At 38.2% G+C, this 20,167-nt stretch overlaps 1 protein-coding gene across 2 annotated transcripts in view; it reads left to right on the forward strand.

The window, feature by feature from the left end:
- The window catches only part of LOC132114822 (fibrinogen C domain-containing protein 1-like), a 114,001-nt gene that overhangs the window by 62,431 nt on the left and 31,403 nt on the right, over positions 1-20,167 (forward strand). For both annotated transcript variants that reach the window (XM_059523166.1, XM_059523165.1), the window contains one exon: positions 11,094-11,190. In XM_059523166.1, the coding sequence (XP_059379149.1) occupies positions 11,094-11,190 (97 nt within the window). The remainder of the gene's footprint in view (positions 1-11,093; positions 11,191-20,167) is intronic.

The raw sequence follows: 20,167 nt of genomic DNA on the forward strand, positions 1-20,167 counted from the left end.
ATACACAACTGGTCAGTAATTTGGGGTCAGTAATTTTTTTTTCTTTCTTTTTAAAAAAAAATAAAATCAATACTTTTATTCAGCAAGGATGTGTTAAATTGATAAAAAGTGATAGTAAAGAAAATATATTATTAGAATATATGTTATTAGAATTTCTTCTAGAATTAATTATTTTTAACCTTTTATTCATCAAATATATTAAACAGCAGCACTGTTTCCAACACTCATAATAAATCAGAATATTAAAATGATTTCTATATGATCATGTGATAGACTGGATGTTACATGTGACACTGAAGGCTGGAGTAATGATGCTGAAAATTCAGCTTTGCATCACAGGAATAAATTATTTTTTTGAAGTATATTCAAATAGAAAACTATTATTTTAAGTTGTAATAATATTTCACAATAATATTTACTGTTTTTTCTGTATTTTTGATCAAATAAATGCAGGCTTGATGAGCAGAAGAAACTTCTTTCAAAAACATTAAAAATAGTAATGTTTCCAAACTTTTGGTCTGTACTGTATATCTCGATATCTTTACAGGAAAAATAACCCCCCCAAAAACTACTACTACAAAAAAAAAAAAAGCCAAATATTACGTTTAGGGCCCTATGAAATGTTTTATTTTTTCTTCACCATATGTTTTATTGTTACCTAATTCTGTGTTTTAGCATGTGTAATTATTTAAATGCATAAAAACAACTTAATTTGTAAAAAATTATAAATAGCCTTATGAAATGTTTTTTGCCCCTCTGAAATTCTGTGTATTTACATTTTTCTGGTTATCAAATGAAGGCATAAAACATTCATTTAATTTATCTTTTAATTATCGAAAATTAAGTAAACTTTATTTTTTGGTAAAAAAAGGGAATTTACTATTAAAAATAAAACATGGAAGAAATGTTGTGTGATTATTCCTTAAAAAATTATGTTCATTTCATTTTAATAGTAGTAGTAGGCTATGTACATTCTGCTGAACAATAGTAATAGATTATTCGATACTATAGTCTATGATGTGATATATGACGCTAGTTTTACTCAAATCAAACGGTCAGATGCTCATGAAGTGACTCTCGGTGTAGTTCTGGAGATGTTCCTCATTTGTTCACGTCTTTATTTAGTGAGAGGAAAGACGCTGAAATCATCGCGAGCATCACGCGTGCTTCCGTGTGTGTATGAATGAAGATATATATATATATAGTATATTCAAGTAATATATTCAAGTAATATATTATTTTGTATAATTTTCTCAGTAATTTGGAGAGCTGGTGTTGGTGAGAAGCAGAAAAGGAGAGGGTCATCACTTAGAGTGGTCGAATGACTTTGTGTTAGACACCTGCGAGCCTTTTATAGAGAAGTCTCTCAAAGACGTTGTGCATTCCGGTTGGCTTTCAGGTTGTGAAAAGTCATTTTTACAGTAAATTCTAGTTATGCAATAGACTTCATGGACTATTTTAACTCTGAATGACTCTAAGAAGAGGCAGAATCTTCACCATAAACCAAAAAAAAAAAAATAGGGATTTTTAGCATTCATCCTGTTACGCCTATTTTTTATGAATTCTATCACTTTATTGTTGTTGCAAAAGTGATCACTTGTGCACTGTCACATGGTGCAGTGATTGCTGAAATTAACATATGCTGGCTCCAAAAAGCATTTTGACACTAAAGTCACACTGCAAATAAATAATAATGCAACATTTTTCTCAGGATGAGATTTTTATTTATTTTTATTTATGTATATATGTGTAAACACACACACACACACACACACACACACACACACACATCCACAGATAATTTTTCCATCTCAGTGATTCTGATATTCTGATTTATTTATTCATTTTACCTGTTGGTGTTATATTTTTCACTTGTATGTTATAAATACAGTAAATACAGCTGCATAAAACAAAAACAACAAAGGAACAAAATGTGATTATTGTTAAAGGGGGTGATTCTTTTCTATATCTTTTTCTATACTTTTTGGACTACTCTAAGATTAAACAAATTAGAAAACTAACAAATTGTGAATCAAAATATTTGTACTGACGTTGTATTATCACTAATACAGTCATATAAATTGGTTTAATATTTCAGCCGCTATAATTAGCTCTGTCATGGAATGTACCGTCACCAGGAGACTGTATTACTGTAGTAGAAAGAGTCCAAGTGCGCTCAATCACCGCCTCTGACCCTCCGCCAGTACAACCAGAGGTGGAGATGCCACAAGTTTATACCTCAGTTGATTGACAGCCCTCGAGGAGACCATTGTCAAATCCTCCACCTCTTTGCCCTGTGTGTGGTCAGACTCTGTTTTCTGTCAGAGTGACAGGAGGAGGCCGTGTTTTTTTGGCCCTGAATGTCTTCTCTTGTTCCAGCCCAGCAGATTGTTACAACGGTCTGTTGTGCAACTGCTGGCTGCAGGAGGGGTCTCAATGGGGAATATGAGTGAACAACATGATTTGATTTCAGTTATTTTTGCAGCAGGGTTGTTTTCTCTGCTCTCAGCAATATGAAACCAAACCTGCCAGTACCTAGTGACTCTCCGGTGAAAAACAGCCCACACTGCTGCAGCATTTATAGCCCACAATTGTTCCACTACATGCTTGGAGAGGCTATTTACCTAAAGCAATGGCATTATTTTTATATTTTGCAACATGGGCGGAAAATAAATGTGAACAGAGCGTATTATTGAAGTTTAGGATATTTTGAACTGCAGGTTTTATCTGTTGTTCAAATAAAATGTCATTGATTTCTTTCAGAAGTCTGATTTTGCTGTCACTGGGTGGATATTAAAGATCCAGTTCCCTTTCAAGGGAACTTCGAACTGCGTCCTCTGAGGGGACACTATGGGGAACACCTCGTCGTGACCCGTGTCTGAAGCATACTTTGAAAAACGCCAACGTGTTGGCCGGCGACAGCCTCTGACGTCACTACCAGCGCGACTATAAATACGCGCCCGTAGGACCCGTCACTTATCTTCTTCGTCTTCAGTTGACTGTTTTGTTTGAAGCGTGCATCTGAGAAACGACCAAAACGGTAGGAGCGATCTATTACTGTTTTCATCATGGCTTCCACTAGCAAGGCGTTTAGACAGTGTGTGCATCCGTGTCAGCGTTATCTGACACCCGATGACACACACACTCTTTGCGTCTCTTGTTTGGGCGAAGAGCACGCGCGCGATGTCCTTGAGGGGGCGGTCTGCGTGCACTGCGAGCGTTTCTCTCTGAGAAAGCTCCACTCTCGTTTGTCTCTCTTTTCGAGGAAAGAGGGACAGCCATCTGGATCCCGCGGCTCAGGTCCCGCCGTTGCCGAGGCACGGAGGAGAATGAGCTCGTGGGGATCACAAATGGATCTCGCTGAGGAGTGTAGAGAAGGACCTTCCCTTTCACACTCTCCGGCGGCGAATGAGAGCGAACTTCGGGAGGCAGATGTGGTATCATTAACCCATTCTGACACTGAAGTTAGTGCTCTGCTGGGTTCTACCCAGGAAGAGCAGGAGATGTCTGAGAGTGGTGAAGAAGCTGAGGCTGAGCCTTCTCAATCCTCCTGTCCCGCGTATGAGGAGCTGTTAGAGGTTATGGATCGCGCCACGGCAAAATTAGATTTGCCATGGAAGCGTGCCAGTAAGGTGGCGCCACGAGGTCGCCTCGCTGAGTGGTACTTGTCTGACCATAGCCCTCCAGCCCAGGTGAGCCTTCCATTCTTGCCTGACTTACATGCAGAAGTCGAAAAGGAATGGAAGAGGCCGTTTTCCTCTCGCATCCACCGGTTTCAGCATACGAGCTATGCTAATATCGAGGGCTTGCATGAGAACGACTATGAGAGGATGCCCCCTGTAGAAGAGACGCTGGCTTGCTATCTCTCTGTGGGGCAAACGTCCTCTCTTAAATCTCCCGCTTTGCCATCTAAGCCCCTCCAAGATACATCCTGCTTAAATGGCAGGTCATACGCGGCAGCTGGTCAGGCTGTGGCTTCACTGCACACGATGGCGGTGCTCCAGGCCTACCAGGCTGACCTGCTGAAGGACCTGGATACAGGTTAGGGCCTTTCACCTGACCAGGTAGCCGAGCTGCGCCGCACCACAGACCTCTCTCTCCGAGCTACCAAGCAGGCCGCCTCCGCCATGGGCAGGTCTATGGCGGCCATGGTGGTGACGGAGAGACATCTGTGGGTGAACCTGGCTGACATCGGGAAGGAAGAAAGGGGGTTTCTTCTCGATGCTCCGGTCTCGCCTTCTGAGCTTTTTGGTACCTCCGTCGAGATGGTGGTCGGGAAGTTCAGGGAGGCAAGGGCGCGCTCAGCGGCCTTTAAATCCTTCATTCCACGAAGGTCCAAGTCCGAGCCCGAGCAACTCAGGGGTCCTGGCCCATCTCAATCTGAGGGTCGTAGAGGGGCGCAGAAGGCTAGTGTTGCGGCTCGCGCTCCTCCCCCGCCTAAGGGCAGGGGCAAGAGGAACCGCGGGTCACGGAGCGGTAAGCAGGGTCTGAGGGACATGATTCAGATGAGGCAGCGTCCTCGCCCAGGTCAGAGCGGTAGGATGACCTAGTAGCTCCGGATGTTTTTAACCTCTGTTTTTAACCTCTGTTTTTTGTCCCCCCCTGCCTAATTCCCCTGTAGCCACCAGCTTTCCACCTGATCGAGGTTAGGTAGACAGTCTCTCACATAACAGTCTCCTTCCTGGACCTATGATGTTTTGGTTGGTTCTATGTTCATAGCAACCGCCTTACTGACGGTCCGGACCAGAAGGGCCGCTGGCCGCCTGGCGCATCCGGGGAGGTGGTGGTTACGGCAAGAAGCTCTGTATTTACTGCCTCAGGTGATGCTCACCTCACCTGGAAAAGAGGGTTGGAGCTCACCGCTCCCGTGCGATCCAGCGCCTCTGCGATGCTTGGGAACCTCTCTGTACACACGCTTGCCTGTGTACTTTCTCAAAACCACATAGTGGTCTGAAATCCACGTAAAGTGGTAAGTGTGCACGCAAGACTCTGCGCACTTTCTGAAATCCACGTAAAGTGGTAAGTGTGCACGCATGACTTTGCGCACTTTCTAAAATCCTGTACGGTAGGGGTTACGCGCTTTGCTTCATTCCCTTTCTTATGATGATTAGCCCTGGGTTCCATGAGCTTCATTCAACCAGTGTGTATTTGTTATACACCTCAAGCATTGCTTCCCTCAACATGAGGGGCTGGGTGGACTCCCACATATTGTGGTTATCAGGTGGTAGGCTTCATCAGGCCTCCCTGATGGTGAGCTCCCACATACTGTGGTTGCCAGGTAGTAGGCCTCACCAGGCCTCCCTGGAGATTTAGCTCCCACATACTGTGCGTCTCCACTAAATAGCATATTGTGGTCTTTTCAGATAGTAGGCTTCACCAGGTCTCTCTGAAGGTGAGCTCCCACGTTCTGTGGTTGCCAGGTAGTAGGCCTCACCAGTCCTCCCTGGAGATTTAGCTCCCACATACTGTGCGTTTCCTAAAAAGCGAGCTCCCACGATTTTTGGTTGTCAGGTAGTAGGCCTCACCAGGCCTCCCTGGAGTCGAGTGCTTTCAGTTTCCACTGAGGTGGTTATCTGGTAACAGATAGTAGGCCTCTCTAGGCCTCTCTGTAGGTGAACTCCCACATATTGTGGTTATCAGGTAGCAGGCTTCACAGGCCTCTCTGAATGTGAGCTCCCACATACTGTGGTTGTCAGGTAACCTTTCAGTACACACGCTAAGCCTGTGTACTTTCTCAAATCCACATGGTGGTCAGTGTGCACGTTAACGCTTTGCGCACTGTCTGAAATCCACGTAAAGTGGTAAGTGTGCACGCAAGACTCTGCGCACTTTCTGAAATCCACGTAAAGTGGTAAGTGTGCACGCAAGACTCTGCGCACTTTCTAAAATCCTGTATGGTAAGGGTTACGCGCTCCGCTTGGTTCCCTTTCTTGGGATGATTCGCCCCGGTGTTCCTTGGGCTTCATCCAACCGGTGTGTACTTATTGTACACCCCAAGCCCCCTCAACTTGGGGGGGCTGTGTGGGCAATTCTCGGGTAGTTCAGCAGCGCTCCCCTTTTCTGAAAGGGTCACCTATGAGCATGCTGCTCGGAGCTCGGAGTCTTCCTCTCTTGGGAGACTGATTCCCGGTTCTTCAGAGCGCTCCAGTACCACATACTGTTTGAGACGCTCTGTGAGAGCAGGCATCCTGCTGAGGCAGGGGCTGAGGCCTCCAATCGCTCTGCTCCCGGGCCATTCTTCTACGAGCTGCTCTGACAGAGTTCCACGAGAGCCCCTCCTTAGAACAGTATTTGTAAATCCATGTTATGGTAAGTGTGCACGTGAAGTCTTTGCACACTTTCTGAAATCCACATTGTGGTAAGTTCGCACGCTAGTCTCTGCGTTCTTTCTAAAATCCCTAGATGGTAAGGGCTTCGCGCTGCTGCTTCGTGCCCTTTCTTGAGTTGGTTTAAGCCCCGTTCATCTTGGGCACCACTCCACCTAGGTATCCTCGGATACCTATCTAGAACAGGGCGCCGCTACTAGAGTGCTGTGGGGACAGCCCTTTCGGCAAGTTTTGCGAAAGCTAGCAGTAGCCCCTGTGTGACAGGCAAAGACTTGGTAGAGGAAAGTGCCAGGCTCTTAGCCGTATCCCTTTAAAGGAATCTCTGTGATTCCAAGCCTACCCCGGGCCAGGGCCCTACAGGATAAGTTGGGTATGTAGCTTAGGCCTTTGGCCGTAAGGGATAATGTCATAAGGCAGCCGTCAGACCGTCCCAGGGGTGACTCCCGGTGAAGAGAAAAGCGGTAGAGTTGGTACTTAGTGTTTGCCATGATTCTGGTCTGCACTCCCCTCAGCATGGCGGCGTGGGTATACTGTTCCCCATAGTGTCCCCTCAGAGGACGCAGTTCGAAGTTCCCTTGAAAGGGAACGTCTCAGGTTACGAATGTAACCATGGTTCCCTGAGAGGGAACGAGACACTGCGTCCTCTAGCTCCCTGCCATGCTTCGGACGCAAGCTTCACGAAGAAGATAAGTAACGGGTCCTACGGGCGCGTATTTATAGTCGCGCTGGTAGTGACGTCAGAGGCTGTCGCCGGCCAACACGTTGGCATTTTTCAAAGTATGCTTCAGACACAGGTCACGACGAGGTGTTCCCCATAGTGTCCCCTCAGAGAACGCAGTGTCTCGTTCCCTCTCAGGGAACCATGGTTACATTCGTAACCTGAGACGTTTTGCATGCAAAGTATTTTTTATGCAAAATCTTTATGGTAAATAAATATGTGTTTGTCATTGGGGTTTTTTTGTTAGTGTTTTTTTTTTTATCTTATTTGGTGCCAGGGCATTAGGTCAAAATGGTTTTATTTGCTTTGATGTCTTCTTTCTGCAGATACTGATTACGTTTTTTACAAACCAGATCAATTGTGTTCAGAATTCTGTACAATAAAGAAATAAATAAATGCTATCCAGAATGCTAAAAAAAAAATAATTTTAAAAATTATGTATTATTATTATTATTAAAAATATAAATTAGATTTTTAAAGTTGATAAAATAAGAGTCAGCTATATAATGTGAGGTTTTTATTGGGACAAGTTATAATTTTATGTGTTATAATTTTATTTATTATACAATGTGTGATGCACATTTTTTTTTTTTTTAATTAATAAAAAAATCAGACCAACATTATAAAACAATGATAAATGAGGTAGGTTACAACTGATATCTCCTGAGAAATTAAAGAGGTCATTACCTGCACTCTAAAACATTAATTAAATATTATAGAACCATTGTTACATCAATAAACTTCTTTTCCTCTTTCTTTAGAATTAAACCTAGCCACCGGCTGCAAAACAGTGAAATAAATTTGTAATCTAATTCACTCAAGAGACCCAAAACAATCCATAATTTCTGAATATTCAACACAATTTTAATTTTCCTTTTAATCTTTCACACACTCCCTCTCTTACATTGACTGCAAATGAAAGACTTCTGCCAATATGAGGGAGGTTCAGCCTTTGAGAACAATTATTAATTTTTACCAGCTCGCTAGAGGTGTTTCAAAACTCCCCTGGGCCTCGCTGTGTGCCGTCTGCCTTAGCGCCGCAAATCAAAGCGTAGATAATTAAGAGATAACAAGACGATTCTTAAGGCTGCTTTCCTTCTGTTCAAGTGAACTGTCTTTGTCTGCTCGTTCTCTGTCTGAATTGCACTCGTGGAGTCAGTGGCAATTGTGAAACTGAAGAACAGTGGAATAAGGTCATCCATCTGCATCAGACAAAGTCCTCGACGGCTGGAGCTGAGCCTCATCTGCGTCACAGGACTCACGTCTGCTGTCGTGTGCTCTGCTGGCATTGGAGATTCATTGGTACAGGAGAAATTACTTTTGGGACACATCAGCTGGAGTGTGGCTCTGGAATTAGGGTAACTGCAATAGATGCACAGAGGAACACAACAGCAAGAGCAGAACACAGTGGTTTCCTTCCGTCTATAACATCATGATGAAAATAGTATCGATTTATATCCTTGCTAGAGCTGTCAATCAATTCTTAACATGATCCGTCAGTTAATTAATCACTTAATAAATTAATTAAGCCTTTATAAGTGTTATAAGACTGACTCTCTAACCATTAGGCTATGACTGGCCCGTGTGTCAGTCAAGTAAATAAGTGAACAATTCTCAGATATTAAATATTATTTTTAGTATTAAGAAACATTTTTATAACTATATTTATAGATTTAATCAAGATATGCAATGATATGCAATGTTAATGTTTAATTTGATATATCAGTCTTATTTTAGTATCATTGACCGTATTATAATATACAGTAGGTTTTATTAATATTATGAGTCAGTTTTCATTTTTATATTTTCCTTTTTCATTTGAATTTTAGTGAAAGTTTTAATAATTTGACTTTTTTTGGTCAGTTTTAGTAGTTTTATTTTTTATACACATTTTTATGTAAGTTTCAGTTTATGGTAATTTTATTTATTATTTATTTAGAAATTTTGCCTTGGCAACTATCTAAAATAAATGTTCTGTTTTGTTTTAAAGCTAATTTTATTATAATATTATAGCTTTTATCATATACATGTATTTAGCAAAAATTTGTATTTATTTATTCATTTATTTTCTTATTTGTTTCCCTTTTACATTCTCACAGCATTTTGAAATGATTTACATTTCATAGTTACTTTACTGTTTAAGTGGCAGGCTCGACTGTTACATCTTTCCCTATATAGTGTGACAGCCTGAAGTATGCACCTGATTTTCTACTATCTAAACGGCGCCTCGCATGAAGTCTGCTCATGCTGCGCCGATGGGAATATTCAAAGCAGCACTTATGAAATATTTATCAGAACATGAAAATTTCCCTGTATTTTAATTACCTGTTTTATACTCGAGGTACAATAAAGATTAAGTGAGCCCACTGCTGAAAGGTGACTCAGTGTTCATTTACAGAGATTATGGTGAATAATTAAAATCTTTTTGGTTGCTCTGTGGATTGAAAGAGGAAACAATGAAAGGATTTATTCAGAGTCAAGCCACATCCATTAATTTTGAATGTGGCCCAAAGCACCTGCAGAGAGTGTTGGCATGTTTTATTGAGACAGCGGCTGTGTTTTCCAAGATCACATGGGGGAGGACCCACTCAAAGGTCTTCTCTGAAGAATCTATACGTTGTGTGTCATCACACATAAAGCCCCTTAGCTAAACATAAACTCTTCTTACGAGGAAAGAGCACCTTCAGTACATGAATGCATGCATTTCTAGTGACACAAATTCCATTTTCACATCGCAGCAATTGATAATGCATTACACAAAGTAGACTTCGGCACGAGATACACAGATAGATAGATTCCTAACTGAGGTCAGAAGGTGGTTTTACTTTAGTGTTGAGTTCCTTGAGCTGTTCCCGTCTAGTTTAGGTGAGGTTGTTTCTCTGGGAGCTATCCCCGGAGGCATGTGTTTTATTTATTTATTATTTTTTTTGTCTTGGCAAGCACTGGTGAGCATGTGAGAAGGGCGCTGTGCTTGGCTCATTACATTGATGGCAAGACGTCTCCTTTGCTGGCATTTCCAACAGCCATTGATCCACTGCCTGCCTGATTAATCTTCTATAAAGGGATCAGGAGTCAATTAGTGTCTGAATTTCACTTTGAATTCCATGTGTGTGTCACCTTTCCCTTGAGGACCCCGACCCCTATATGTGTCCTCTGCACTGCACTCCTGAAATATCCTTCTCCAGTCAATTTACATGTTTCCCCCTCATTCCTCTCAGAGTAAAGAATACATCTGCATACCAAAGACAAAGGATGTACCTTCAGAAAAGTGATGACTGTGTTAGCTACCTAGAGACTGAATCAGGTTTCACTAGGATTCATTATCTTTTTGTTTTAAAGTAGAAGTGAGCAGAGGGTTGACATAAGATATGAAAAGATAGTGCTGTCTAATGGTCCCAGGACTAACTTTATGTTCCAAAACCTAGGGAGCTGCCTATTTTAAGGCATTATAATGTAACAATCCCAGAATGCCTTTTGACAAGCACAGAGAAATGTGAAGTATTAATATATTTGTATTTCATTCAAAACTGTAGGGTAATTTAAAAAGGATGGATGCACCGAGCTTAAAATTCTGGCCAATACAGATTAGTTGTTATATTATGTTATGACTAATGACTAATAAATAAGTCTAAATACCGTAGATTAGAAGTTAAACAATAAAAGCTAAAATCACTAAGTGCTAAGTGATTTTAGGAATTACAACATTATAATATAAATATAGTAAGAAAATACACATTCATTTTAAGATTTGCTAAAGATTATATTTTTCAGTATAATAAAAATTATTAGTGTTTTACAAAGATGAATTTGAGTGATATGGCAAATCTAAGTGTAATATAAAAGTAAAAGCATGCATGTTTTAGTTTAGTCCAATGGATGAGCGTTTACCTCTCCAGGTAGATGTTATAACTTTACCATTTTGAGGGCAAAAATTAGCAGTTTGCATTAAAGCTGTGTATGTAATAATTGTGCATTTTCCTAGGGGGTTTATTCACATATCACCTCTCCATGGATATTATATAATATCAGATAATTTCCTTTTTTTTCAGGTGATTCAACGCAGAGAGGATGGCTCTGTTAACTTTTTCCGTGACTGGGAAGCTTATCGTGAAGGATTTGGCAAGATAACAGGAGAGCATTGGCTTGGTAAGCCTTCCATGTCCCTATCTGTAATGCAATCTGTCTGGAAAAAAAAGCTTTGGTAATATTCTCACTAAAAGATGTATAGAACATGTAAGCAGTTGTAATATGCTATGTCCATTACTGCATACTAAACAGCAAAATGCATTTTCTATCATATATAGTATATAATAAGCACTAAATGTATACATTATACAAATAGTTTGGATTCATAATATTTAAGAAAAAAAATTGTTGAAAGAGCAAAGCTAACTACAATAGCTGACCATGTTGTGTATGAAATGAAAAACTTTATATAACTTCTTGTTTATGGAACAGTTGTATAAAAGCGCACCCGCAACCATGATTCACAGTTTCACACTTCTTGGTTTTGAAGGGAAGTAATGTTTTAAAAAACAACCTGAGGAGATATTTTGCTTCAGTCATGACACGCGCACCAAAAAAAAAACATGCTCATGTTTGTCCTTTTTCTACATATAACTGTTTTTCTGACAACTGTAAGGAGTATGGGCATGTTCGGTTATTGCCACAGTGAGCTGCCAGCACGGACAAAATGCCAAACTGTGTGTCCAAAGCCGAGCGCACGGCAGATGGCTGTGGGTGGACAGGGAGCAGGGCTTTATAAAGACAAGGAAACTCATCATAACATCCACTGATCAAGCATTGGAAATTTTGGTTCTATCCCATACTGTAATTACTGATTAGTGCTTGTTGATTCAGCTCACTGTTTTTTTAAAGGAGTAGTTGATTAAAATTTAAAATGCTGTCATTATTTACTCAACCTTATGTAAAAAAAAATATATAAAAAAATAAAACACGTTCTCAGAATGCATTGTGACAAGGTCAGAAAAATGTGAAGTGTAAAGGTAACTTTTTAAAAAATTATGGCCAATACAGATAAGCTAATTTGATAATACATTTTTAAATGTCATGACTGATAAGTGATAAATAATAAATAGCTTTTACATTTTTTAATTGTAAATTTTTAACTATGTACTATATTCTATTCTATAAAATACAATAAAATCAGTTTATAAACTATTAAATAAATAAAAAATACTAAATAAAAAATAAAGACTTTCAGAAAGCATTGTGATAAGCTCAGAGAAATGTAAAGTATAGATATATTTGTATTTCATTCCAAACTGAAAGGTATATATAAAAAAAAAAAATACTCCATGTCTTCTGTTTAGGTTTCTCATACAAATCTATGGTATAGCTTCAAACTTGGAATAGACTTGTATACTCTACTTTTAAAGTGCTTGACACACCTAGTTGCTTTGAACTTTAATTGTAAAAAAAAGTAAAGACTCTAAAAAAATATTTTTTGAGAATCCTGTTTGAAAAGATTGTATGGCAATAAAATAATGACAAAATATTTTTGGATGAACTATTCTTTTAAACCTGATAGATGGAATAAGGAAAACATTGTGATTTTTTTGTGTATTTTCCATGATGGCCGGTTGCTCTCCAATATGTTGAATGTGAAGAAGATAAATTGCATTTTCTCCTATTCACTGCAAGGCTGCTCCTCTTTCGAGGAAAAAAAAGGAAATATTTTCTGTGATGGCGATGCTTATGGGATGCGTCTTTCTTCGTTTTTTGCCTTTGCCTGATAAACATTTTAGGTCTAGACTTGTAGAGTTGTTGTCTGTAATGTGCGCTCAGGGTCCTGGGTCTCAATCAGCCATGATGAACCATGACAGGCCCGTCACTGAGTGTCATCCTCGAGAGATTGACAGCTTCACAACGAGTGCAGGACAGCACTTGCTAGCAGCGTCTCTCACGCCCGCTGTGGCTGAGAATGACTTTTCCCATAGCCTGCTCCTTTTTCTTCACAGTGAGTAAGACCAGCCTCGAGCAATTCCACAGGCTGTTCAAAACAGGATATTGCTTGTGCCGCTTGTGGTCAGGGGTTTGGTTCCCTTTGGGCAAGCCCAGCATGGATGAGTCCTCCCTGGAGTGACGAGGTTCAAGGCCCTGCCTCGTAGTGAAGATGTGCATCGGTGCCAATGAGTTGAGCTGCTCCAGCCCACACTCTTAATCAATAAGAGACATGAGGGAGCTGCAGACAATTAACCTCCAGGGCTGGTGAAATGAGTTCCAGAAAACATCAGCAACACAGGCTCCTCAGGAATGAGGTGACAAGGAAATTGGGGAGGGCAGAGGATCTGTAGCGAGAGACAATCTAGCCTCTCACCTCTAACAAATAGGATATGGAGCACAGTTCACAATAGCCCTGTTGCAAAATGTGCCATTATGAATTGATCTGGGAATGCCTTATAAGTTTTAGTTGATAGCTGCTTGATTTAAATTGAAACTGAAATGAGGTAGCAAACAGGATGCAGAATTGCTGTTTTTATATGTGAGGAGTTAGAATTCAAATGAAATGGAATCCATACAACTCATTTTAACTAGAAAAGTTAAACAGTGGAATGTTGGAAAATTGAATTCATAGTGAAAAAAATAGTTTGAATAGAGTGCTAAAGTAATGACTTGTTTTTGCAATCCAATGTGGAAGTTAGCATCACCCTGGTTCCCTCAAAAAAAAAAAAAACAGCAGGATTTTTCCATCATCCTTTTGGATTATTGCAGAAAATAAGCTTTGTGACCAGCAGCCATTTATGATTCGTAAACGTTTTGTTCATCATGGTATTATTCTCAACTTCTCAACAACTTTTATGAAAATATCTTGATCTTGTGTTAACCACAGACCTATTTTTAAGGCATCTAACCAAAAATCTATTGAAAAAACATTTGAATTGGAAATTGGAACCAATTTCACAATATCGCATTCATTATCCCAGATGAATCGCCTTTGATAATGAACGCAATATCGCAATATCGCGTTCATTATCCCAGATGAATCGCCTTTGATAATGAACGCAATATCGCAATATCGCGTTCATTATCCCAGATGAATCGCCTTTGATAATGAACGCGATATTTCGTAACTTGTCAGAAATTAGTTAGTATTTTAACACTTCTGGTTCCAATTTCCAATTCAAATGTTTTTTCAATAGATTTTTGGTTAGATGCCTTAAAAATAGGTCTGTGGTTAACACAAGATCAAGATATTTTCACTGACAAGCTCAGTTGTTGAGCTTGTCAGTGATCTGTCTCTGTCTATTAAATGCCGCTCCATTTAAAAGCAGGTGATGGTGATTTAGCGGTAATCACGGAGCCAGATTTACTGATTAGATGCGCATGATCATATCGTTAGATATATCGCCCAGCCCTACTGGATAAAATATATTTATCAGCATGTTCTTTGGTTTCTGAACAGAACGAATGACAGACACATCTAAAGTTTCTCAGAGAAACTCATGAGCTACTTTTGGCATGCATGCAAGCGAAGATCGTTTTAGTGCCACATTACCAATTAGCTTGAAATGCTTATGCATAAATGTAAGTCGAAAATATTAAGGGAGCAATATGAATATTAATGCACTAGAGTGTATTTTTGTGTCATCAAAGGAGATGTTTGAATTATCATTCCATAATTTACTTTTGTAGTGCATTAGCATATCCATTCATGATCCAACTCCCAGAGCACTATAAATAAGTCTTTTATCAGTCATTTTCACAAAATTCTGTTGAATTGCTTATAATAAGTCATTTCCATTTCCTGAATATTTTCAGATGATTATCGATACAAGGCAGAGGCGTCGTGCCCATTCAAAGTGAGGGGGCACGTGCCCCCTCAGATTTCTTCCAAACGAAAAAAAAAAAAATTGCAGAATAATATTTTTTATATATTTGATACAATCACAGCGGTGTGATTAGATCGTTCAGTGCACAGCATCAGCTGCTAAATTCAAATCTGCGTTCGCTAGCTGGCGCTGAGCCAGAGACAGACGCGTTCGTACAACGCTTCATGATAACCAGAAATATAATCAGATAATCAGAAACTATTCTGTTCCGCTTATGGATGCAATGGCCAATGAGAGACGTCCAGAAGAGTCATCACTGAAACGCGGTGTTTTGTTCACTTGCTCGCTGACTGAATTATTTAGCGAATTCTCTCATCAGAAACAACAAAAAGTGCAGATGTGCATACGAATGTAAGTAAGATATTCGTTTCATAATGTAAAGTGCTTCAGTGATTTTAATGGGAGTTTTTGAGAGTGCCTGAACTCTGGCTAGACTGAATGAAAATGTTTTTTGATAATGTAAATGTTCTTTACTCTCTATAAAATGAAAGTGTTAAAATAAGTATCTTACAATATTGTTATTAAAATTTACATTAAATGCAAATTCAGTCGTATTAAAAATATTTTATGGCATGATATGGCACTTAAATAAAAAGTCAGGTTTTTATGTGTAGTTAATAGATTAAACTACATTTCCATATATTGATCAAATAACAATCTATAAAGGTGCAAAACACGTTTACCTACACATATTTGAGAAACGAGATATTTCCTGATATATTAAGCATGTTTGGAATTGTTTTGAATAAAAAGGAAAAAAAATAATAAAAAAAATAGGCCTATATCAGTTATACAGTGCTTTCGTAGAATGACTTATACTCCCGACAGCTTGCTGACAATCTTTTATTGTCTGAGGCAATCGGGGGGACGCGGAGGCATGAAGTCAAGGGAGAAGCCCATAGAGAGCCCATAAAAGCCACGGGACAAAATTATTCAACAACGTCTGCAAGATTCAGTGAGTGATTCAGATTTCTCTTGGCACAGCGATTAGAAGACTTACAATTGTCAGACAGGTTGCTCACGTGACATCTACGTCATCAAGCTCAGTTTGAGTCTGCGCAGTACGCTCGACCCCCAGGAAGTGCGTGCTTCTAATTGACTTCACTTGTCTCCGTTGAATCCAATGGGGTCGCTGTGTCCATTTCTTTTACTGTCTATGGTTATTACTTCTATGAGCCATTTATAGTTTTCAGTGCGAGACTGCCCTCTGGCTTCGAGGACGAATGTAACATGCACTTCATGAGAGTGTTTAGCACTCAGTAATGTTTGAAAACCTTGAAAACCTCTATGTGAACACACTTGCCCGGAAAAAAGGTGGGGTACGAATTTACGTTTCATTAAAAGTGGGGGGACACGTCCACCACATGACCAGCACCCAAGGTGATAGTCGAACTGATAGAAGTCTCTGTGTAAGAATTAATAAGATTTGACGTAAAGTGTAGTTTTATGTCAGATTTATCTGAATCAGCAGGTTTCATTTTATATGTAACTGACTGTATGAAGGTTTTTTTTTTCTAGGAAATGCTAAACAAGGAGGCTTACAACTATTTCCATTTTACTTCTACTGAACTTATCAAGACTGTACAAAAATGGTGGTGAAAATACCACTACTTAAAAAAAGGTAACTTTTATTCAGCATGGATGCATTAAATTGGACAAAAGTTACAGTAAATACATTTTAATCAAACAAAATATATTTTTTATTTATTTAAAATAAATGTTTTTGTCTTTTCTGTTCATCAAAGAATTGTAAAACAAAAAATAATGATAATTTTTCCAGTTTCCCCCCAAAAATTTAGAAGAACAACTGTTTACAACATTTATAATAATAATAAATGTTTCTTTAACAGCAAATCATCTTATTAAAGTAATTTCTGAAGGATCATGTGACACTGAAGATTGGAGTAATAATACTGAAAATTCTGATTTTTATATTACATTTTTAAACCTTTTCAACTCTAAAAATGTTATTTTAAATTGCATTTAAATCAGATTTTTTATCTTTTTATTTTTATTATTATTATTATTATTTGCTCTATTTTGAGTCTTAATGAGCATATAAGATTTCTTAGAAAAACAAAAACTCTTACAGACCCCAAAATCAGTTATGAGAATAACAAAAATGCACACAAAAATAATATATTTACAAAAAGTGCAAAAATTAAATAAAAAATTAAAAAACGTCAAATTTCAGTAACAATTATATAGTGTATAAACGCTTAAAAATCTTATAAGTGTTCATGTTAACATGATCACAAATCATATAATAAACCAGACATGAAATTGTGTGTGGGAGCTTTTTGTCAGAATCCTATAGGCTTGTTCTTTAGTGAAATGAACTTGCTTCTTTTGCCCAAAATAATAAACTTAACCCTTTCCCTACATCATCTTAAGGAAGAAGAGGGTGTATTTAATCACATTTACTCCATCCCTGCCGTATCCCCACATTCATCACACAGTGTTCCCGAAAGTCCGTCCAGCTCCACGTCAGCAGAAAAAAGAATCGCCTATAATCTCATCCATCTTCACAAGCCTTGTCTCATCACAAATGTGTTCTGACAGAAGTCAGAAACTGGCACAACTGTTTACACTACAAAAGATTTAGCCTTTTGTTTGCTCTGTGTCATGTTTTTGGATACAAGACAGGGCAGATGGATGTTTCTGATGAGCTTTTTGGTGACGCGTCGTAATCTCATTGGAGAGACTATGTGAGACTTTCTCAGCATAATTGATATGAAACGTGTCTGGTTTCCCAGTGCTACACAGCATGTGGTGTTAGCAACATCAGTCGGCACTCATTAAAGCTGAAATGTGTAAAATCTGCACAACTGGAAAAATAAGAGCTCAGTAACAGACTTCTGTCTTTTCAAGGAAGTCAGCCTATAAATCTCTTGAGTCTTTATATTAAAGAAGTATTTTGGCAATGAAACATTTCTAATACATGACAATGTCTAAGCACACATACAGCTCCAAGATGTCTGTATGCTTACTAAGGGCACTTCATCTGGAAAGCATAGATTTTCAATTATTGTGTACAAACTTTGCTTGAATTTTAAATCATAAATGTTCGGAAGACATCTGTCTTTAAGATAAAAACGCATGCATCAGATGGCATCTAGTGATGCATATGTTCTGTCCGTGCTAGTGTATTTTGTTGATCATCAACATGTTTTTAAGCCTTGCAAACGCAAACATTTGATTTTCTGTGATGCACTGAACGTTATTGTGATTTTAACTGACTTGAACTTCTTCATCAAGTGGTGGAAGCATCAGTTAGAACTGATTGAAAATTACAAACCATTGTGGAACGTTCTAGATCATAGACAATTGTTTTCTTGCTAAAGTGTATAATTTTCATATATTCTTGATCATTAAAAATCTAGGTTGCATATGTAAAGACACTGTGTCTCATTAAAATATTTTGATGAATTTTCTATATGTATATATATATTTTTTGACAGTTTTTTGACTGATAATAAATCATACGTGCATATATATGTATATATATATATATATATATATATATATATATACCTATGATTTATTATCTGTCAAAAATTTGGAATAATTATGTTTTTTATGTTTTTGAAAGTAGTCTCTTATGGTCACCACCTTTAATTATTGTCATAATGATTTTTCTTTTCTCTCATGTTTGTTAATACTTTAATTCAGCAAGGATGCATTCAATTGATCAAAAGTGACAGTAAAGACATTTATAATGTTACAAAAGATATCTGCTTAAAATCTTTTATTTTATAATATGTCATGTAACTTTCTATTCAACAAATAATTCTGAAAAAAAATTATCATGCCATCCACAAAATACTAAGCAGCAACAAATGTTTTCAACTTTGATAATGATACCAATTAATTATTAGTTTATTATTATTAGATATTAATACTTTAACACAATAATAAATTATAGTAACTGATTAGTATTATACGGAGCCCCGCACATGACATGCAAGAAAAAATAAATAAATTGTGTGCACGATTTACTAATTAGTTCCCTCAATTTACTAAAATGTGCACACGATTACTATTTAGCAAAAATGCAAATAGTAAATCGAGGGAACGCTATAGTAATTGTGTGCACGTTTTAGTACATTGAGGGAACGAATTAGTAAATCGTGCACACAATTTAGTTTTATATTTTTTCCTGCGTGTCATGTACAGGGCTCCCTAGTATTAGTAAGGGCAGCTAAAAAATTCATCTTTGTCATCTCAAAAATATATTACATTTTAAAATATACATCAATAGAAAAGTTATTTTAAATTATAATATTATTTCGCAGTACATTAAAAATTATAATTATTTTGTTAGAGCCAATGAAAATCTAAACCACTGACTCAAATGGACAAAATCCTTATTTTTAAGCCACTATATTGGGTTGCCTTCTAGCTGTACTTTGCTCTTATCTACTTCTTTAACACACAGCCAGTGAAAAAGACTTTTATACTTGGTGAATCAATAGTTATGAAAACATAAAAAAAACATTCCTCAGTCAACTTCATTGTCTTGTGCATTTGCAATTTATTCACAGATATGCGCACTTGCTTCAGCTAGTGATAAATGAAGATGTTTTCTCAAGGGCTTTTTGACCCATTACATTCTCTTTTTTTTGTGTCGGAGCGTGTAAACAGCATTAACACGTCTCGTATGTGAAGAAAGCGAGGGTGGATGGATGTGAAGTGACTTATTACCAGCAGAACATCTCAGAAAAGCATGCTGATGGCTTTTAGTTCATACAGCTTGACATACGAGTGTAACTTCCATTTTCTACATGTGCATAAACTGGCTGTGCTTCAGGCCCTCATGCTTGTCACGAGAGAAAAAATTGCTTCTTTAAGTGCTTCTATCAGGTTTTTTCACGTCTCTTAGTGAATTGCTTCCAAAATGAGCCACGCTGTGATAGGAGCATGTGAGGTCTGCTTTTGGCTACCTGGTCTGCTTTACTGTCATTCCACCATTCGCATCCACAAAGAGATCCAATATAGTTAAAAATAAAATTCTGTCATCGCTAACTCATGGTTGTTGTGATTTTGCCAAGTAAGACATGTGCCTGGATCATCTTATGTTGATTCTGGATCAACATTACTGTCCAAAAATATAGACCTAACCCAATCCCTTCCATTAAACCTAACCCTACCTATAATTTATTCCTAAAATCAGAGGGAAATGATGACAAGGATGTAGAAGTATCTATCCATGATTGTAAACCTAAATCTGACATTTCTTGAAAACATATCCCTCGATACTGATTGGTTGA

The sequence above is a fragment of the Carassius carassius genome, chromosome 34, assembly GCF_963082965.1.
Source record: "Carassius carassius chromosome 34, fCarCar2.1, whole genome shotgun sequence".
NCBI classification, from domain to species: domain Eukaryota; kingdom Metazoa; phylum Chordata; class Actinopteri; order Cypriniformes; family Cyprinidae; genus Carassius; species Carassius carassius.